This window comes from Erythrolamprus reginae, chromosome 3 (genome assembly GCF_031021105.1).
Source record: "Erythrolamprus reginae isolate rEryReg1 chromosome 3, rEryReg1.hap1, whole genome shotgun sequence".
Classification (NCBI taxonomy): domain Eukaryota; kingdom Metazoa; phylum Chordata; class Lepidosauria; order Squamata; family Dipsadidae; genus Erythrolamprus; species Erythrolamprus reginae.
The window spans coordinates 180,053,243-180,076,918 of NC_091952.1; the positions used below are offsets into that span (position 1 = coordinate 180,053,243).

The following is a 23,676-nucleotide window of genomic DNA, read 5'->3' on the forward strand; positions in this document are numbered from 1 at the left end:
AGCTGTGTAGCCCTTCAGACTCAAAGGCACAAAGTATTCTGGAGCAGAAGGAAGGAAGCATAACAATATGTCTACAACACCTTAAAGCAGTTATAGTACATCTTTTCCCAGGATCATACAATGATTGTCCCAGAGACACATTAGTTTAAGAAGATGCAACCAGTGGCTATGTTAACACCTGTAATGTTTCACTCTTGTCAGCTTTCCAGGCAAACCAGGCAGGAGAGATAATCGAATGAGCTAATTCTACTTTATTGGAAGGTTACATTCTCAAATAGTGGGGCACACCCCTCCTCCTTTGGGGGGCATGGAGTGATATCGGGAAGTGCTCCGAGCCCAAAAGAGAAGGCGGCCAGGCAGGATGGGGCGGCTGCGTGGGTTCTTGTTCTTGGCGGGGCCACAGTAGCCATGAATGGTGTGGCGAACCTGCTATTGGACAAGGAGGCGCATCCTCTGTAGCTGGGCAAAAGCTTCGAACAGTACCCTAAAGCCTCCTTCCACACCATTCTCTGTGAGTGCCCAGCCGAGGTGGTGGTGCTTATGGGCTAGGCAGGCGACCCCAAAACATTGGCTTGATTAAGCTAACCTGGCCCCGTGTCAAAGGAGGGGCCTAGCCATGGTAGTCTATGCATGTCTAACCGAAAACAAGTTCCACTGAGTTCCATGTGACTTAATCCCAGATAAGTGAGTAGAGCAGCCTTCCCCAGAGAATAGTTTATTCGCTTATAATAAGTAAAATGAGAGTTTACTTCTTCCTGGCATAACAGAAAATAATTGAGAAGCACTGCATTAAAGGAATCCAAGTCTTCAGAGAGGGGCGGCATACAAGTCTAATATATTATTATTATTATTATTATTATTATTATTATTATTATTATTATTATTTCAATACAACACAGCAAACGAGATCACTATGCTGGATTTTGTATTTCATCAGCAGCCGGGTGCTTCCCAAGCACCTAAGACTGCGTGATGTAGCGGCGAATTATGTTTGCCGATCCCAGTAAAGCGGCCTTTTGCAACTGACAGATGGAGATTTTGTCAATTCTGATGGTTTTCAAATGTCCGCTGAGATCCTTTGGCACTGCGCCCAGCGTGCCAAGTACCACTAGGACCACTTTCACTGGCTTATGCCAGAGTCGTTGCAGCTCGATTTTTAGATCTTCGTATTTCACTAATTTCTCTAGCTGCTTAGTGAAATACGAAGATCTAAAAATCGAGCTGCAATGATTATTATTATTATTATATTGTAAGTCTGAAAATACAAATCTCCCACCATCACTTTTAACAATTTGACATGCTAGATTGGAACATTTTTAACTTTATTCGCCCATCAAGCAGTTGTGGTCTCCTTCCCCTTTTATCCAATTGTTTCCTGAGTCACATTTCTTACTCATGTCCCTCAAGGTCATTTCCACATACCCCATCCAATGCCCCATAGCAGCTTTCAATCTTTCTATCTGAAACCATGCAGAAATTTGAAAAATAGATGAAGACTGTAGATTCTTTCCCTGTGTTGAGTTTTTTCAAGTTCTGATCCCCCCAAAATTCCTTGAAATGAACACTGAACACTTGCTGGCAACCCTTAAAAGAAGCAACCCCCTTTGATGGGATTGAGCAGCTGTTTCAATGTGTTGCCAATTCACATTTTAAAATTTTATTTAAATATTTATATGATTGCCCATCTCACAATACAAACTTTGGATAGAGTACATCAATTAACGTACTAATTACAACCTGGATCCCATAGTGCCCGAAACTATCACAAAAAACACATCAACAGCAGCAAAGTTCATCTAACCTTCTGACCCAAAGACAGCCAGGGTTTCCGTCTCAAACAAGTCAAAAAGGGCCATCTAGATCTCCAGGGAAATATTGCGATAGAGAAGGCGCAAGCCCAGAGTCCTACAAGATGACGCCGACAGAAGAAAGCTTTCTCAGCTAGATCTGGTGGGCTGAGCAGAGACCATGGAAATTAGATGAACCCACAAACAGCAAATCATGTAGGGCTTTATAAGTGACAGGCATCTCTTTCAATTGCTCTCAGAAGACTACAGGCAGCCCATCTATCTTAAAACACAGCCGTGTCATATGTACATAATGAGAAATGCTAACAGTTGCTGGTGCATTGTTTTCAAGGGCAACTCCACACAGAGTTTATTACAATAATCCAAACACTTCTGAACCCAGAGTAATTTTTAATTAATTCAAAGCACTATGTAATTTTACTCTTAAAGCTTACTCATAAGAAAATGTACTAAAACATATTCCAGTAATCCTAGCAGAGCCAACAAGGGCACTAACTCAAAAGCAATAGGTAGTCCTCAATTTACAACCGTTCATTTAGTGACCGTTCAAAGTTACAACAGCACTGGGGGGAAAAAGACTATTTTCACATTTATGATGGTTACATGGTCACATGATCAAAATTTAGGCACTTGGCATGTACAATGTTCTCTCGTTTATCACGGGTGTTATGTTCCAGGACCACCCACGATAAACAAAATCCGCGAAGTAGGATTTTCTCTATATTTATTTAAGTATTTAGATACTATTTTAAGGCTTTATAAACCCTTTCCCCACACTTTTACACTACATAAACCTTTCCCATTCCCTTAATAACCATTCCGACACTGTTCTGTGCATGTATTGTACCTTTACACTTACTGTAAAATGTTTTGAATTCCTAAACCTACGCAATGAATAATAATAATAATAATAATAATAATAATAATAATAATAATAATAATTATTATTATTATTATTATTATTATTATTATTAATTAGATTTGTATTCTGCCCTTCTCCGAGGACTCAATGCTGATGAAACAATGCTCCAAGTGAAATGACCAAGTATAGGAGCAGACTCAGCAATGGGGAAGCTGCGCACAGACGAAAAGGAAAAGGAAAAGCCTTCTCTGTGGCGGCCCCGACCCTCTGGAATCAACTCCCCCCAGAGATTAGAATTACCCCCACCCTCCTTTATTTTATTATTTAGATTTGTATGCCGCCCCTCTCCGAAAACTCGCCTTTCGTAAGCTCCTTAAAACCCACCTCTGTCGTCAGGTATGGGGGAATTGAGACATTCTTTTCCCCCTAAGCCTTTATAATTTATGCATGGTATGTTTGTTATATGGATGTTTAGTTTTATAATAAGGGTATTTTAGTTGTTTTTAGTATTGGATTTGCATGATGTTTTTTATTACTGTTGTTAGCCGCCCCGAGTCTACGGAGAGGGGTGGAAATCAAATCAAATCAAATCAAATCAAATCAAGTCAAGTCAAGTCAAGTCAAGTCAAGTCAAATCAAATCAAATCAAATCAAATCAAATCAAATCTAAACAACGTGCTACTGTACTGAGCCAATCAGGCTCTTGGATACAAAGCAGCACTCTCTGGTTGGTCACTTCTCCATTAATCAACCAATTGTGTGCTGTTTACAATGTTATGTAGGCAAGTGGCGTCTCAGGCGGGCGAGTTCCTCAGAAAACCCGCAAAGTAGCAAAAATCCATGATATATTTTTTCCATTAATATTTTATAAAAACCCACGATGCACCGAGTCTGCGAAAGGTGAACTGCGAAGTGGCGAGGGAACGCTGTATTTATTACAGTTGTACTGGTCACATGGTCATATGATCATCATTTGTAGCTTTCCCAGCTGACTTCTGACAAAGACAATGGGGGAAGCCATGTTCACTTAACAACTGCAGGGATTTGCTTAACGGTTGCGGCAAAAAAAAAGATTGTAAAATGGGGCAAAACTCACTTTACAACTGTCTTGCTTAGCAACAGACGTTTTGGACACAGCTGTAGTCATATGTTGAGGACTACCTATATCTAGATTTCTTATTCTGATTAAGCTACACTGAAAGACAGGGGCATACAATCAATGTCCTATCATTCTTCTATGAGGTTAAGATTAAAACTGGAGCTCAGATCAAAGGACCAATCTACCGTGTTTCCCCGAAAATAAGACACTGTCTTATATTAATTTTTGCTCTAAAAGTTGTGCTACATCTTATTATCGGGGGTGCCTTACTTAAAGCAGCTGCCACAAGATCTGAGGGGACGGGGTGAGACGGAATGGGAGTCGGGATCTTACATGCCCCTCCTGGCCGCCCGCTTAACAGCCTCCCAGTCTCTACCGTCTAACTGCTCCAAGCTGCAGGAAGGGTAAGGCGGGCTGCAATACCGGCAGCTTCGGGGGCTCCTTTCCTCAGCGGTTTGTTTTGTTACCTCTAGGCAGCTGCACCAACTTTTTCCTTCCCGGCGGCAGCGATGGCAGCGGCTTCGGGGGCTCCTTTCCTCAGCGGTTCGTTTTGTTACCTCTAGGCAGCTGCACCAACTTTTTCCTTCCCGGCGGTGGCGATGGCGGCGACTTCCCTTCGAGGAGCAGCAGTGCCGGGCACATCACGTGATGAAGGGAAGCCGCCAGAGCCGCCGCAGCCGGGAAGGAAAAAGTTGGTGCAGCTGCCTAGAGATAACAAAATGAACCGCTGAGGAAAGGAGCCCCCGAAGCCGTATGTAAACTTGACTATGCCTTATTTTCGGGGGGTGCTTTATATTAGCAAATTCTGCAAAACCTCTGACATGCCTTACTTTCGGGGTACGTCTTATTTTCGGGGAAACATGGTAGTCTGGCATTCTGTTTCTCATTGATCAATCAGATCCTTATAAGAACGACTAGGAAGATTTTCCCCATTATTCTTCTCAATAACTAACCTGAAGATACATGTTGTCTCTGATGTTTTAGTCAGCCTATAGTAATTGACCAATAGCAACAGAGAGCCTTAACCTCCATGAAAACTTGTTTAAGCTGGCAAGAACCACTGCAAAATCTGTGTAAAAAATTATTTTAAGAGTCTTTGGGGATACGTTTGATTATCTTTACTTTCAACTTTTTTTTTAATCAGTCCACATGTGTTTAGTCATTTTCTTTCATAAAGTCCAAGTTTATTTTAGACTTCCTTGGAATTTCTTCAACTTGGCTCATAAAGCTCTGGTTATTATTTTCAGCTGCATCAACAATCCAATCCAGTGATGGATGCCAAATAGGATTCATCCAGGGTTATTTCCCTTATGTTGATTCCTTGTACAACTGATCTATGGCACAGGCATTTATGGCATAAAGTAATTGTAACTCTTTGTTATGACTTGAGCATGTATTTAATAGGTTGTTGCAGGTTATCTGACAGAGCATTTATGCACAAAACAGAAATCCCTCTGGATTGTCTTTTTCAAAGCTGCAGAATATCTAAAGTTCTCAAACTTACCAAGACTGTTTAAATACCTTCTGTGATCATATGTCAATCGGGTCATGAATTCCCCCAATTATGTCTGGTTTTATTTTCTAATCCACAATCAATGGGAATATTCTGAAGTAGAGTACCAATAGTTAGTAATGTGTTATGTTTCATGTAAGTTACAGTTACCTGTTCAGAGTGATCTATCCTTTTTTGAGTTGTCTTTTCCCTTGTGGAAATTGCTGTTTCCTTATGCTCCTTCTTACACTTCTCCAACAATCTCCATATAGACAAAAATCATACTCCATCTAAATAGCCTCTTCACACATGTTACTATAAATAATATGGGAAGAGGCCATAGGGAAAAGAGTTACCATGCAACCGTATTGTATTAATTTATCTTCTCCTTTTATACACACAAAATAGAAATGAGGTTAGGGAATATTGATTCTAAAATAGCAGGAAAAATACAAACAAGTAAAGCGAAAATCAATAACTATTGTCATACTAAGCTAAATTGGGCTGCATTGTTCTTTACTAGACATAAGGCTTAAGGATCTGAACATTTAGAAAAAAACCAGACTTGGAAATAATTTCTTACAATAATTTCATACTCCATTTTAAAACATAAAGTGAACTTTAGAACTTCAAAATAAAGTAAGTATCTTCAGTAACACTGTAAATTCAATCTGATATGCGAACACAAGAACAAGGGGGCACAATCTGAGTTTAGTTGGAGGAAAGATCAGAAACAATGTGAGAAAGTATTATTTTATTGAAAGAGTAGTAGACGCTTGGAACAAACTTCCAGCAGACATGGGAATTACCCCTTTTATAGAGATATAATATGTGCATAAAAATAGCTTCTGAACTCTGCTAATGTTTTAAAATATAGATGACAACAATAATATCTGAATTAGCTCTCCTTTTTCAAAAGTAGAATTGACTTTCTATTACAGTTACAGTTTATTAGGCTAAACTAGTTTTTTCCTCTCTGCTTTCTTCAAGAGATCTTTCTTTTAAACAATGTGACTGACATTTGAGGTACATTCCATTTTCTTTTCCTGATTGCTCTTTCTTTTTCTGATTGCTCTTTCCAGTTCACAATTAATTTAATGTATAAAACCAACATGATGGATGGATAATCTTTTGTTAATGACATATCCACCAAAAGAGAGGGGGGAATGAATCATCTACTCGTGTAGAAAGTATCATACTGTGCCTAGGTTCAAGGCTGTACTTTGCTTTTGAATTTAAAATTTAAATTAGTTTTACAATTGACAGAACTTAAAAAAACTATAAATATTTATATTACTTTCTATTTCATTTAAATTTGCTTTGCTTTATATAACCTTATATAACATTTTAAAAAGATTCTTACCTAGCAACAATGGCTGTGCTGGCGAACCTATGGCATGCGTGCTATAGGTGGCATGCAGAGCCTTCGCTCAGGGCACACAAAGAGTCACCCAGCTCAGATTTTTGGCCCATTCCCAGACTTCTGGGAGGCCCATTTTTCGCCCTCCGCAGGCTTAAAGCCCTACATGGCATCGGACCAGAATACCTCCGGGACCACCTTCTGCCGCACGAATCCCAGTGGCCAATCAGGTCCCACAGAGTTGGCCTTCTCTGGGTCCTGTTGACTAAACAATGCCATTTGGCGGGACCCAGGGGTAGAGCCTTCTCTGTGGCGGCCCCAGCCCTCTGGAATCAATTGCCCCTACTCTTCCCGCCTTCTGCAAGATGTTGAAGACCTATCTATGTCGCCAGGCATGGGGGGAATAACTATCTTTCCCCCCACCACCACCTTTTTCTGACTGTAATATATGAGAATGGTGTGATTGGGTAGTAATGATCATTTTTAATATTTATTGGTTTTAAATTTGTTTTTTAACTTATATTGGATTTGTACTTTGTATATTGTATTGTTGTTGTTGTGAGCCGCCCCGAGTCTTGGGAGAGGGGCGGCATATAAATATAATAAATCTAAATCTAAAAATCTAAAATCTCCAGAGGCTTTCCTCAAGTCTCTGGGAGGGTGAAAACGGACTCCCTCAGGCTCCAGAGTCCCTCTGGAGGGGGTGAGGGATCACAGGGAGTCACACATGCCTGTTCGGGGGAGCGTGTGGAGACCGCCTTCTGCCACACGAATCCCAGCGACCGGTGAGGTCCCACAGAGTTGGTCTCCTTAGGGTCCCGTCGACCAAACAATGTAAGCTGGCGGGACCTAGGGGAAGAGCCTTCTCTGTGGGGGTCCCGGCCCTCTGGAATCAACTCCCCCTGGAGATTCGCACTGCCCCCACCCTCCTGGCCTTCCGAAAGAGTTTAAAAACTCATTTCTGTCGCCAGGCCTGGGGTTATTAGAGCTTCCCCCTGGCCAATGAATGTTTTTTAGTATGACTGTTGTATGAAATTGTTAATTGAAGTTTTAAAATTAGAATTTTTTAATGATTGTTTATGCTATTAATTGGATTGTTTTTCTACTGTTTTATTATGTGCTGTGAGCCACCCCGAGTCCTCGGAGAGGGGCGGCATACAAATCCAATTAAACTTAAACTTAAGTGCACATGCGAAGAGTAGGGAGGTTGTGTGTAGGGTCATGCGTGCATACATGGGGGTGGGGCTTGCTTTGGGAAGGTCATGCGCATGTTGCATTATGAATGCCGGCATGTGGGCTGGCGCACACGCTTTTAACACATGACAAAAAACTGAGCTAAGGCACAAAATAGAATCTAAAACAGTAACTATGCTAAAGCAATAAAAATAAAGAGCCATTCTTATTTTTAAAAAATTTGGAAGCGTGATTATTTTTTATTCCGGCTTCAATTTGTACTTTTTTAAAAATGAAATTGCTAGAATTGTATCTATGCAACACACACATATGTTTGGTTTTTAGGGAGTTGTGAGTGTTTTAAATTGTTTTGTGCTGATTTTAAGGGTTTTATATTATACTGTTTTTAGGGGGTCTTATATTTTATATTTAAGGGACATTTATATCATTGTATTTGGTTGTAAGCCGCCCAGAGTCCTCCGGGAGAGGGGCAGCATATGAATCCAAATAATAATAAATATTAATAAATAAATATATAGTTTTGAGGCAAGTGGAAAAAGTGAAAGCATAAAGGAACATATGGAGCTTACTTATTAATTACTACAACATTTAGGTAGATAATTCAGATAATTCTTGCTCTTGAGGGTCAGCATCCTATTATTAGTTAATGCATTACTTCTGTATGAGGTCTCCTCGTAGCATGTATGACATTGAGGGGGAATAAATTCTTTAATTCCTTTGAAGGCGTGCTTCATGCTTTGGCGAGAAATCATGAATGGCTGTTCTGAACAATATGTATTACAAGATCAAACAAGACTCCACAAATGGAAATATGCCAAAGCTTTTTATTTCTATCAGGCCGAATATAAATACTCACTCTTAAACACACACACACACATGCACACACACAAAAATATGTGTGCATATGTATGAATCTATGCATGATCTGAATCCATCTTTGTTCCAGGAGTTAAAGACAATATACATAGCACTTTCTCCTCCATTTTTCCGCCTCTGTGGGACGATCTGGGCTAAGAGCCAATGCTTGATTCAAAGTCTCCAAGCAGACTTTCACGTTTGAAGTTAGATTTGAATTAAATGCCTCTTCAATTTTAATCCAACACCCTATTAGATTTATGGGTTTTATTAACGTCCTTCAAAATAAGAATAAAAATCACAGTTGTTACATATTACAAGACACTTTGGGAAGATTTTTACCTTAGGAGGCCAAAAATAAATGCTGTGCTCATAATTTAGAATACTAATGAAATAAATGAGATTCAATTCTACCCATGAAGTATTCACACACGCACACACACACAAATGTGCACAGGCCTCACTGAAGCCTGTGAAAAAATGGTCAAACGGGCAAACTGGAGGTTTGGAAAAACGGTTTCACCACAGGATATAAATTATTCTAAGTAAAGCAGCCTTTTACATTATTCTTTTTTTCTTTTTCAATTATTATTATCCTTTTTTTTTTTTCAAATGTGAAAATAAAGTCTGCAGTTCAGGCTCTGTTTCAAAAAGCAGATTGCACACTAAGTGAAGTAGTGTGACAAGTGGTTGCTGCAAATATCAGATTGCATAGCTTTCTAACACAAATAAACAAAGGTTTTCCTTCAACCAATTTTAAAAATCTGAAGGCTAAGTGATTAAGGCAGTGGGCTAGAAACCAAGGGAATGTGAGCTCTAGTTTTCCCTTAGGAAATGGCATGAAAGCTGGGCAACTTTGAACAATTATTCTCTCTCAGCCCAACCCACCTCACAGGGTTGTTGTTCAGGGAAAACTGGAGGAAGCAATATTAAATATGCTTGCCAACTTGATTTATTTATAAACTGTTTATAAAGATAATAAAGGAATAAAATTTATTTATTTATTTATTTATTTATTTATTTATTTATTTATTTATTTATTTATTTATTTATTTATTTATTTATTTATTTATTAATTATTTGGATTTGTATGCCGCCCCTCTCCGAAGACTCGGGGCGGCTCACAACAAGTGAAAAAACAATCCAATACATAATCCAATTAATTAAAATATTAAAAGTTTTTTAAAAAACCCCTATACTAACATACACACACACAAGCATACCATGTATAAATTCAGCGGGCCCAGGGGGAGATGTTTAGTTTCCCCATGCCTGACGGCAAAGGTGGGTTTTGAGAAGTTTACGGAAGGCAGGACGAGTAGGGGCAGTTCTGATCTCCGGGGGGAGTTGGTTCCAGAGAGTCGGTGCCGCCACAGAGAAGGCTCTCCCCCTGGGGCCCGCCAACCGACATTAGGCAAAGCATTTTACAGATTTATAGATTTATACAGATTCTTGGCAACAGAGAAGTCTTAACGTTCGCAATCCCGAAATCTAAGGAGAAACACATGTCTATGAAATACTACTACATAGGTAGATAAAGGCAGTTAATAATGTGTCTATCCATTCTATTTAAAATAGACGTAAGAAAATTTGCATCAGAGCCGACAGCACTGATAAGTACAAAAAGAAAAGGAGGTAACAAAAATTATAACTGATTTCTTTACAACTTATAGCTCTGACATTGTTAGCTGCAACAGTTTGCTTTTTAAATCTCTGTTCGTTGTCTACAAACATGTTGAAATATGAAGCACTGAGATTTAGAATTTTGAAATTAACTGCGTTATTGCTCACAATTAGATTTAGAATTTTGAAATTAACTGCGTTATTGCTCACAATTTCACATTTCACAAATGTGTAGCACAGCAGCAGCAACATTCAAAAAGTAATAATTTTCTGCTTCAAGTTTTCGTTCTAGGAGTGCTTATTTTTTAGAAATAAACCTCTATGAAGCCTGGTCATAATGGCTGAATTGATTTATTCACGTACAGTATCTTTATTTTCTTCCTGTTTTGGCTGCATTCCATTTCCTCACGTGGCACTCAAAAGTGCTCTACCCTGACTTTTGAAATTCTTTGCGGCAATAAGAGATGTGGTATCACAAGACTAAAGCATTATCTTCCATTCACAATCTATCCATGCTGTAATCATCCCAAACATACTGTGAAACCGAAGCATTCAGATAGGTTGGAGACATGTTGCATGCTGCCTAAAAAGGAGTGCAATTTAACTTTTCTGTTAAAAAAGGGGCACACCATATTTTTCTAATGAAATAGCACAATAGATGCTATGCTTTGAAGGAGGAAATATTGGAATAGCAATAAAGACTTTTTAAAGATTAGGAAAATGAAAAAAACACCACCATGTTTTTTTCCAGGGGTTTCCAAATTTGGCAACTTTTAAGACTGAAGAAGAATGCTGGCTGAAGAAGAATAGAAAAGAATGCTGGCTAAACAATTCATAAGTCTGAAGTCCATAAGCCTTAAAGTTGCCAAGTTTGGAGATCCCTGTTATATTCCATTGTTCTGTTATATAGTTCTTTAGATCCAGGCTGGACAATGTAACAATGCATTTCATCCTTTCCTCCCACTTCTTTCCCATGCCTTATTTGTCTTCAGTTTCTCTGTGTTTCAACCATCATGTGTCAATCTCATATTAATCCACTCTGTTACTGTAAAGGAAATAGAAATTTTTACTGTTTTTCAAACCCAAAACAAGCATGACATGGCAGTAGTTTTGCCAAGCTGATCTAGATTGGGTAAAAATTGGCGGAAACAACCTATAGGCCTCTGACATGAATAAACAGGCTGCAATTTAATGTTGAATGTCTTTGGGTTTGGAGATCCCCTGCATCTGGAGATTTTTCATATTTAACTCTTGATAAGCTAGTATCCTTCCTCCACAGAGTTCATGAGCAATTTGAAAGTTTCACAAATCCCACTCAAAGACCAGGTGGCAACCATAGACAGAAAGGCTTTCGTATACTAGTTGCAACTGGTTCTGCGCCAGGAGACCCTGCTCATTGCATTCATGCCTTAATTCATGATTCTTGATAAATGTATCTTTTTTTTAAATGTACACTGAGATCATATGCACAAGACAAATTCCTTGTGTGTCCAATCACACTTGGTCAGTTAAATTCTATTCTATTCTAATCATTAGAGAAACATCTTTCGGCTGTGACAAGGGGGGCGTTTGCCCAGGTTCGCCTGGTGCACCAGTTGCTCACAGTCACTCATGTCCTCATCACCTCGAGGCTCGACTACTGTAATACTCTCTACATGGGGCTACCTTTGAAGAGTTTTCGGAAACTTCAGATCATGCAGAATGCAGCTGCAAGAGCAATCATGGGCTTTCCCAAAAACGCCCATGTAACACCAACACTCCGCACTCTGCATTGGTTGCCGATCAGTTTCCGGTCACAATTCAAAGTGTTGGTTATGACCTATAAAGCCCTTCATGGCACCGGACCAGATTATCTCAAGGACCACCTTCTGCCGCATGAATCCCAGCGACCGGTTAGGTCCCACAGAGTGGGCCTTCTCCGGGTCCCGTCAACAAAACGATGTCGTTTGGCGGGCCCCAGGGGAAGAGTCTTCTCTGTGGCGGGCCCGGCCCTGTGGAACCAACTCCCCCCGGAGATTAGAATTGCCCCCACCCTCCTCGCCTTTTGTAAGCTCCTTAAAACCCACCTCTGCCGTCAGCCATGGGGAAACTGAGATATTCTTTCCCCCTAGGCCTTTACAATTTATGCATGGTATGTTTGTTTGTATGTATGTTTGGTTTTACAATAAGGTTTTTTAGCTGTTTTAGTATTGGATTTACATGCTGTTTTTTATTACTGTTGTTAGCCACCCCGAGTCTACGGAGAGGGGCGGCATACAAATCCAATAAATGAATGAATGAATGAATGAATGAATAAATAAATAAATAATGTCCTGACTGAATTGCTGTATTGTGTTCTATGTATGTGTGCATGGTGATGGGGAGGGAGATGACCTTTCAAAACACCTGGACACTTCAACACGCCCATATAATGCAACAGTGCATGAAGTTAGGATGTATTGAGATTTGTCTAGTTTGCACTGCTGTTGTGTGAGCTGCCCTGGCTCCATTATGCTGCAGGTTGCAATTCAAGATGCTGGTTATTATCTTTAAAGCTCAGCTTGGCACGGGGCCATGTTACTTGCAAACTGCCCTCTCTGAAGGTCTCAATCTGTCCCACCAAGTCTTAAAGGGTCAGTATGTTCCAGTCAAAAATGCCTCGTTATGGGTCCAAGAAGTCCCGTCTTCTCCTGAGATCAGGAGGAACTCGACCTTCCTGGCTTCGGAGAGGCTGTGAAGATCTTTTTTTACCGCAGATGCTAGGCCAGGCTGAAAGATGAGCCCAGTACATGTGTGATTTGCATGGCTAAGCTTGTTAAATGGAGTTTTGGCTTGTATTTTGGATGAATTGTATCACGAATACAATTATCCTGATTTTTAAAAAATACATTACATACATTATATTGTTTTTGTTGATTGCTTTTAGATATCCAGAGTACATATGTAGGATAGGGAGCAATATATAAAATTTTGAAATAATATATGAATACATAAATAACCCAGCAAGACTTTCACACAGAGTTGTAATAATTTTAACAGCAGCCAAGCAGACAGAATATTCCAATCAATAATTCTTGCAGCATCTTTTTCACTTGCTTTTATCTTCTATGCGTAAGCATTCAGGAGTGATTTAAAATGGTATGGACCTCACATATTTGAAATTTTTATTACTGCAACTCTAATCTCAGACCTTTTCTGGGAAAGAAGGAGGACAACAGGGTCAAACGATGGTAAGGTTTCTAGAAGCGGTAAGAACCTGAACCACATATCAGAATAGTTCGCTAATAACTTTAAATGTAAGCTACGCTACCCTCCATTCTGCAATGGCTTCTTCTTCCTTCTCTATCCATCGACTGGGGACTGCATTGGCTGCCAATTGGTTTCCGGACTCAATTCAAAGTGTTGGTAATGACCTAGAAAGCCCTACATGGCATCAGACCAGATTACTTGCAGGACCGCCTTCTGCCGTATGAGTCCCAACGACTGGTTAGGTACCACATAGTCGGCCTTCCCCAGGTCCCGTCAACTAGACAATGTCGCTTGATGGGGCCTAGGGGAAGAGCCTTTTCTGTGGGGGCCGTGGCCGCCTGGAATCAGCTCCCCCCTGGAGATTTACACTGCACCCACCATCCTGGCCTTCCATAAGAGTCTTAAAACTCATTTATGCCGCCAGGCTCGAGGCGATTAGACCTTAGCCCCCTGGCCGATGAACGTTATGTATGTTTGTTGTTTGAATGAGTATGATTGATTTTTAATATAATTAAGGATTTTAGAGTAGTTTAGTTAGTTTTAATTAATTGGATTTAGCCTGTTGTATTTTATTGTTTCTTCTTATATGTTGTAAATAAATACATAAATAACACATTGGTGAACACAAGTCATTTTACCCAGTGTTTCCCAACCTTGGCAACTTGAAGATATCTGGACTTCAACTCCCAGAATTCCCCAGCCAGCATTTGCTGGCTGGGGAATTCTGGGAGTTGAAGTCCAAATATCTTCAAGTTGCCAAGGTTGGGAAACACTGATTTAACCAATACATTATGTCAGCTGCAGATCATGCCATCTAGTGATACTGTACAGCAGCAAACGTTTGCCCAGTAAGAATTCATAAGCAATGCACAATTGTTGTTTCCAAATTACATAGAACTGGATGGGTCAATCTCTTGAGATCTATAATTTTAGGACCTCAGCATAGCATACAGAAGCAGCCAGGCAGACGCCAAAGCAGTTCAACCATGTCCAGCCTCCAGACCAGGCCTTGAAATGATTGCAAACCATTATGTTGGTATGATGTTTTTAATTAACAATAAATCGTTAATGCCACAACTCTACTTCCAGATGCCACTGAATTTAACACAGTAATTGCTCAACACAATTAAAAAATAATAATAACAGGCAAGTATTTTTAAAACATGGTATATCTGACTTTTTCACTGTGGTTAGTTCAACCTGTAGCCTGGATTGTTATGTATAATGAACCTAAAACCCTCGTAAAATAAGAACATAAACATAATCCAATATATGCTTTACATGTGACATTTAGATATCCTGTTGTTTAACGAAAGTGAAGTTGGGTTAACACACAAAATCAGTTTTTGGTTTTGAGGAAAATACATTTCTTTTATGAGCTACTTTGCTGGGAAGATACAAAATATGACCTTATGAATAAAAGCCAAGGATACTTAGAGACCGTATTTCATTTTTACAGCCATCTATTTCATGTCCAAAGCAACATTAGAAAGCAAGCTGCGTCTCATGGGAATGAGATTCACTCATATAAAGGGGCCTCTGAAAAACTGATCATCGCGGCCCCAAATTCTATGTGTATTGGTATCATAGAAGAAATAGTAGAATTTAAAAATACAAAATGGATTCTCCAAGATTTACTCCTATGTTATCCTGCTTCCCAAGTTTAAGAACTTTTCTGTAAAAGGCCACAAATGTTTCGTTCATAGTTCCCTCTAAGCTGAGCAGTGAGCAATCGCTCACTTAAAAATCATCATCAACTCAGAGTTTTCCAAACCTGCCCAGAAGCCGAGAGGGAAAGAGTGAGAGGGAGGAAGAGAGAGAGGAAGAGAGAGAAACAGATAGAAAAAAGAGAGGAAGGAAAAGAGAAAGAAAAAGAATGGGAATAAGGAAGAGAAAAAGAAAATAAAAATCTAGTTGGAAACTAGCTCAACTATTTAAGTGGCATTTTGATAATTGATAGAGTTGCCCTATTATGAGCTCACTGTTATAGACACACAGTACAGTATTTTATTTTGAAATTCTCTGAGGCAAAACAGGGTGGGTTTTTTGTTTGTTTGTTTGTTTGTTTTTTATTTATTTATTTGTTTGTTTATTTATTATTTCTGTGCCGCCCAGTCCCGAAAAGATTGCCGCTCAGACACTATACTTTTCCGCCCCCCCCCCCAAAAAAAAATTAGAGGGAACACTGGTTTCGTTATCACACAGAAACATTGTTGAATTACAGTGATCCCCCGATTATCGCGAGGGTTCCGTTCCAAGACCCCTCGCGATAATCGATATTTCGGGATGTAGTGGTGCGGAAGTAAAAACACCATCTGCGCATGCGCGCCCCTTTTTTCCATGGCCGCACATGCGCAGATGGTGGAGTTTGCGTGTGGGCGGCGGGGAAGACCCTTCGGCCACCCAACAGCTGATCTGCTCCGCAGCGCGGCAGCAGCGAGGAGCCGAAGATGGGGTTTCCCCGTTGCCCAGGCTCCTCGCTGCTGCCGCGCTGCGGAGATCAGCTGTTGGGCGGCCGAAGGAACCTTCCCACCGCCCAGGCAAAGGGGAAACCCCAAGATCGCTTGCCGCTTGCCCGTCACCCGCTCGCCCGGCCGCTCGCTTGCCGCTTGCCTGTTCGCCCGCCCGCCCGCCCGGCTGCTCGCTTGCCGCTTGCCCGTCACCTGCTCGGCCGGCCGCTCGCTTGCCACTTGCCCGTTCGCCCACCCGGCTGCTCGCTTGCCGCTTGCCCGTTCACCCGCCCGCCCAGCTGATCGCTTGCCGCTTGCCCGTTCGCCCGCCCGCCCGGCTGCTCGCTTGCCGCTTGCCCGTTCGCCCCGCCCGCCCAGCTGCTCGCTTGCCGCTTGCCCGTTCGCCCGCCCGCCCGGCTGCTCGCTTGCCGCTCGAGAGCAAGAGGGGGAGAGATAGAGAAAGAGAGAGAAGGAAAGAAAGAGATGAGAGAGGGAGGAAGAGAGTGTGAGAGAGGAAGAAGCAAGATAGAGAAAGAGAGAGAGAAAGAAAGATGAGAAAGGAAGGGAGTGACATCATCGGGTGGAAAAATCGCGATATAGCGATTCGCAATGATCGGGATCGCGAAACTCGGGGGATCACTGTATTTCATTTGCAAATAAACATCACAGCAACTGTAACAAGCATGAAATAGTAACTATATACAGGGGAGGGCAACTTGCAATGTCCCAGTACTCATTTTGTGGCTCCACATTTCACTAAGATTGGGCTGACAAAAAATAGCTCAATTTGGGTAGCATAATTTGAAGGCGTGTTTCAAATTTGGTGAGATTTAAGAATGAGAATGGTAATAGGTTGCCTCCGACTCACATTCCATATCTTAAAATTTTAGCCATACTTTTTCAGATGAGGGTACCCTGGCACAGTAATGCTACCTGTGCCCTACAAAATGTTTGAACCTTTTAAAAGTTACCAACTCCTTTTATACTCTTTGAATCTCTCAAGGGAAGAAACAAATTCACAGTAAAGCAAATACGTGATGAAGTAGAATCCATTAAGGCAATATCCTCCACATACATTTAAATTTTGGCTCTCATATCATGATAGCCAGGAATTATTAGAGCTGAAGTCCAACACATCAGTTATTGCTCATCACACTCATAATTAATATTACATATACCTATACATATACATATGTACACACACACACACACATATATGTATGTATATATATCACATGTTTTTTGCTGAAATGTTAAAATTAAGGGAGACTAGGATGGCACAATTTCGGCCTTGTTCTGGCCTCATCAGCTAGCCACACCCTTACTGGGATTTGATCTGGCAGCTTCTGCCTTGTAAGACAGAGAATTAACAGCTGAGCCACCAGACCTGATCCCTTCAGCTCTGTACCAGGGAAGGGCTATATGTTTTTTATGTCGGATCACCCTGGTATATTGAAGGAACGTCATAGCTCCTTTTTGCATATATATGCCTTATTTTCGCCTCATCAGCTAGCCATACCCACTGGGACTTGAACCTGCAACCTTTGCCTTATAAGGCAGAGAATTATCCTCTAGGCTACAGTATCCAATCCCTTCAGCTCTGCACCAGGGAATATATGTATATATATACACACACACACATATTTATATTCATATTCATATTTATATTCATATTTATTTATAGATTTATTTATAGATAGCATACTATCGGCCAGAGCAGAATGCCAACGCTCAACAGCCCCAGGCCTGCCAGCAAAGGCATGTTTCTCAAGCCTTTCCAAAGCCCACGAAGGTAGGGGTAGTGTGAATCTCCAGAGGGGGAGAGCTGATTCCAGAGGACCGGAGCCACCACAGAGAAGGCCCTTCCCCTCGGCCCTGACAGTCTCATACAATCTCATACAACATTTCCAGATGTAAGTGCAATACTGTGTATGGGGATCTAGAATAAACTATTTGTGCATGTGTGGGAGGGGGGGTGCACACGCGTGCGCGCATGTGTATATACCAATGAATTATTCCAGACTCCTGGGAACTGCTTGGACAAGTCCATGCAATTTTCTCATTTTTGAAAGTGATTTTCCATTCCCTTTTTCCAAGATTGAGAATGACTGGTCCAAAATTACTTAATCAGTCTCTTGGTTTTTAGTCCAATGCCTTTAATCGCTACATCAAACTAGCTCAAAAAGTAACTAGTATCACTAACATCAATACATTCTGCAAATAGAAGAACCAAGATAGACAGACAGATACATACACACTCCACCCAAGTTGCATACTGTGACATGTGGAAGCAAATTTTAATTTCATTTTGGGCAGAAATGCTGCTGTTGATATATTTGTGTGAGAGAATTTCTGAGAGAAAACTGGGTCAAATCTACTCTGGGAAAAACCAGATGCTGTCTTAGTCATGGTCTGTGACTTGCCTTGGAAAGCAGTTGTTAACTGCCAAAAAATGAACATATTTCAAACTGATGTTTCAAATTATTATCTGACATAGAAACCAGAGAGTTTATGTCTAGTCTTGCCCTCGCCATGCACGCAAGCCAGCTCGGTGACCTTGGCCCAGTCATCCTTTCCTGTCTTAGGTCAGCTCACCACACAGGGTTGTGGTGGGGAAAGTAGGAGGAAGAAGGTGTGTTGGATACGTTCACCGCCTAAAGTTGTTTATAAAAGTAATAAAGGCAGTATACAAATAAATAAAGCAAAACACAAATATTTATCAGATGCCAGATCCTGCAGATGAATCTGATGCAATTCAGCCCAAAGCACTTTAAACTGAAGCTACATAACCTTCAATAAGGAGTGCCTTTTCCATATTACTACTAAATTGAGCTTTCGTCTTATAGGAAAGGAGCACTTTGGAACATTTACATAATGCTCAAGTGCAGCCAACACTTGGAAGACATTTTAAGTCAATATGATGGCCAGAATGCTCCCTCAGACACCAGGGATCTTATCATTCTCTGTGCAGTGAAAAATGTTTTTATCACAGCCACTCAATTGCTCCTGGATTTGTAACTAGACAAATATGTTCTGAATAATGTGCTTCCTAGATTTGGCATATAATACAGTGATACCTTGTCTTACAAACTTAATTGGTTCCGGGATGAGGTTCTTATGGTGAAAAGTTTGTAAGACGAAATAATGTTTCCCATAGGAATCAATGGAAAAGCAATTAATGCGTGCAAGCCCAAAATTCACCCCTTTTGCCAGCCAAACTGCCCATTTTTGCGCTGCTGGGATTCTCCTGATGCTCCCCTCCATGGGAAACCCCACCTCCGGACTTCTGTGTTTTTGCAATGCTGCAGGGGAATCCCAGCAGGGGAATCCCAGCATTGCAAAAATGAGCGCTTCGCTGGCAACGGAAGTCTGGAGGAGGGGTTTCCCAGCGAAGGGAGCATCAGTGAAATCGCAGCATCGCAAAAATACCGAAGTCCTCAAAACTCCACCTCTGGACCTCTGTGTTTTTGCGATGCTGCGATTTCACTGAGGCTCCCCTCGCTGGGAAATCCCACCTCCGGACTTCCGTTGCCAGTGAAGCGCCCGTTTTTACACTGCTGGGATTCCCCTGCAGCATCACAAAAACACGGAAGTCCAGAGGTGGGGTTTCCCATGGAGGGAAGCCTCAGGGGAATCCCAGCAGTGCAAAAAGGGTGCTTCGCTGGCAACGGATGTCTGGAGGTGGGGCATTAATTAACTGTGCAACAATATCTTGTTTAGTGGGTGAAAAAAACAATTTATCTGTTAGATCAGTGTTTCTCAAATCTTGGCAATTTTAAAATGTGTGGACTTCAACTTGCTGGCTGGGAAATTCTGGGCACTGAAGTTCACGTCTTAAAATGGCCAAGATCGAGAAATACTGTATTAGGGGAAAGAAGAAGAGGTAAAGGAGAATAAGAACAAATAATATTGTTGGTATGTCTCGGTATAGCTGGGCTAAGAGACCTACCAACATTGGTTATGGGCCCAGTGGCAGGGAATCATGGATTGTTAATATGTGCTTTTCTTTTAGCCAGCATTGTATCACAGTTAGTATTGTTGCTGTAAGTATTATTGAAGAAGAAACAAGAAGAAGAAAAAATGGCAACGTTTCAGTCCTCTAAAAATTTCTCCATTGCTCAGATGGATGGAAGCAACTACAGCACATGGGCTGAAAAATGTACTATGTTGTTGCAATGTGAGGGGCTGTGGGATATTGTTGCTGAACCCCCAAAATTTGGATGGCTTGGAGCCTGAGGTTGAGGAGGATGCCAAGAAGGTAAAATGGACTTTAACCGGGACAATTTAAAAGCTCACGGCTTGATTGGACTTGCACTTGCAGACCAGCAATTAACTCACATTCGTGGTGAAAGCTCAGCTGCCAAGTGTTGGGACATTTTGCGATGGATATATGTGCGGGACAGTGTTGGAGCACACATTCAATTAACAAGGAGACTTTTTCGTACCCATCTAGCCTGGAATGGAGATATGCTAGCTCATTTGACTGTGATGAAAGGTATTTTGGCAGAGCTGCATGAAAAGGAGCTTATTTTTTCAGAAATACATCAGGTGTACATAATCTTATCTTCACTTGATGTTAGCTATGACGCCTATGTATCTTCTTCCTCAAGACACAGCATTGCAGAATGCAATGAAAAAGTCTATGCACAACAGTAGAAGATAAAGACCAGGCACAAGAATACTTGCTTAATGTAACTGCAAAATAATGAACTACCAAAATCCCCTTTCACAAGAACAGACTTACCATTTACCCCTTTCAGAGTTCCATTAATGCCATCATGCTGCCTCTTCTGTGCATTCTTGAATTCCTTTAGGGATAAATAAAGGACTTTTCGTACCACCCTCTCCTCTGACCACGGAATTCCATCACTATCGTCCTATTGGGACAAAAGAAGCAAGAGAAGAAATTTACTTGAAGGGTCTTAAAAAATGGAACATTCAATTGAGGCTTTAGAATCATCATCATCATCATCATCATCATCATCATCATCATCATGTATTTAATTTTTGAAAGAAGCATTGAGTCTTTGGGCTGCTTTATTGGGTTCAAAAACTGATTTTTTAAAAAATATTCTATATTTTAATTTGCTAATTCTCATTTATTCACTATTTCTTTCCCTTCAATTTTTCTTTACCCCATTTTTTTGATTCTCCTATCCATGCCAACCATCATGCTCCTTATATAGGAAACAAACTCTTATTTTTTCAATATACCCTTACCTGCTTAAACTCTTGAAACATAAGCACATACACCAGTTTTTTTATGAGCAAATGTTATTTATAGACCTTATATATATATATACATATACTGCTCAAAAAAATAAAGGGAACACTCTAATAACACATCCTAGATCTGAATGAATGAAATATTCTCATTGAATACTTTGTTCTGTACAAAGTTGAATGTGCACAACAGCATTTGAAATTGATTGTCTCCCTAAGTGGACAGTTTGATTTCACAGAAGTTTGATTTACTTGGAGTTATATTGTGTTGTTTAAGTGTTCCCTTTATTTTTTTTAAGCAGTGTACATTTAAATTTGATACTATAGTATCAATATCTCTAATTTGATTGGCAACTGCTCTAGACTTATAGATAAATAACTATGTGTATCTTACAGCCTAAAAAATAGTGCATACTTCCTATCCATATAGATCAAGTATCATGTATGAAGTACCTTTAACTCACACACCTTACCCCCAGCATTTTTTAAATTGCATTGTGTCTCTGCTTGTTGACTTATCAGAATGAGTTCTTTGCCCTAGTGTTTTTCAAGGGCTGCACAACTGCCAAGTGAGAAGATTAGTTTTTTGGATGACCTTCATTTCAGAAAGAATATCCAACTCAGTGCCCCATTTTAGTGAGAAATCAAAACACCGGCATCGGTGATCCATTACAAAAGGCAAGAACTTATGCATTCTGCATGACAAACACAGTCAATCAGTTCAGAGTATAACATCTTTTAAATAAATTATTCAGGTTAGTGGCATTTCTGCTATTTAAAGCTCTGGACAAGTTACCGAAGACAAAGAACAAATGTTTATCCTAGTTCTATGACAGATAATTTGATTGTGGGAAAACCAAAACAGGGAGCAAGATAGCAAAGCAAGTTAGCAATTTGGCAGAAGATTACACTGCACACTACTGTGCTGCAGTGACAGAATATTATGCCTAAATTGCTTTGAACATAAAACATATGCGCATCAGAGCCAAAATTATAGCCTTTGCAAAAAAACTTTCCAAGGAAAACATATCCCATCGAAACTTTGTTATACTATTCAGAATCAATCACTTCATTTTTAAAAAAGGCAACAGGAAAAGCATTGCTGATGCAAATGGTATCCATAAACCCATGCTTTTACAAACTAAGAATAACTAACAACTCCAGTTAACAAATACAGTACTATTGCATAATAGGGCTATAAACATTCATCACTACATGATAATTATACCAGCTATTTTGTGGCATGGAAGAAGCCACAGACCACATCGGAATTAATCACTTTAGCTTTACTCCAAATCATCAGTTTTTGAGAATCCAGATTAAAATTGGTCAGGTGAATAGCCAGAGATTGAGAAGGGATACAACTGTTATCTCCTGTCGCTAAATGTAAAGCTAAGATTTTGAGAATGTAATAACTATCACAATCACAACTTCTGAAAGATGTAAAATAGATAAAAGGATAAAAGTAGAACAATAGTTAATATGTCCCATAAATCCACTTTTTCTTCATGCCACATACACTAGATACACAAAAATTAGAATTGTCGGGGGGGGGGGGGTTATAAATCTGCAAATAAAAATAAAATGTAAACGTAAAATGGATTGCATAATGGATAGATGAGATTTCTTATAAACTGGATTGGGAGAAAATATGCTGCGTACATTGCTGTATTTCTAATCAATATAGTATGTGAACAGATTACATTAACAAAAAATGGCTCACATTTCCATATCTAAGTAAGCTAAAAAAGTAAACAGCAAAACCAGAAAACATGGCTGTGCAACCACTCTTAATATACTTTATCTCTATAATTTGTCTTTATTAAAATGCAACTACTGTATATTAAAATTGTACAGATAAAAAGTTTGTGCTCAGATGCAAACAATATAAGGTGGGAGGGATTTAATAAGACCTATTATAGAAATAACACTTTTAACATTTAAAATCATAATTCTTAATCAATTAAACATGCAATTTCTTTTTAATACGTGGGAGAGGGTGAGAAAGAACACATTTGTCCAAGATGTGATGAATGTAGAATTCTGGAGTGTAAAAAACTAATTAAAATGTGAAAAAAGACGCAACTACTGGCACTGCTTTACTGCCAGAATTTAAAATTTATTTTAGATAATTATTATTGAAAGTCCATTGATCAGAAATTAATCTAAGAAAGACACAGTTTGAAAAATAATGTTAACCGAAACAAAAATATTTGCTGTTCTCTTTGATCCTAATAATAAATCACACCGGAATTCTTCCAAACAATGCCACAATGTTTAGTGATCAACCACAAACATTCAATATCCTTACATGCACAATTCTAGTAATATATAAAAGAGTTTGAGATTAATTCATTCCTGTATGTTCATAAACTATTCTAACAATGAGCCTGAAAAGTTGAATGTACGACTGGTATTCCATAGATATTTCTTTTTCCTAGTATTAACCAAGCAGGACTGGTACCTCATGATACGAACCCCT

The 23,676-nt window shown here is 39.9% G+C and overlaps 1 protein-coding gene across 1 annotated transcript in view; it reads right to left on the reverse strand.

Moving 5' to 3' along the window:
- JARID2 (jumonji and AT-rich interaction domain containing 2) overlaps nucleotides 1-23,676 on the reverse strand; it is a 319,301-nt gene that overhangs the window by 151,342 nt on the left and 144,283 nt on the right. The window contains exon 2 of the mRNA XM_070747321.1: nucleotides 20,716-20,848. Coding sequence (XP_070603422.1) covers nucleotides 20,716-20,848 — 133 coding nt within the window. The remainder of the gene's footprint in view (nucleotides 1-20,715; nucleotides 20,849-23,676) is intronic.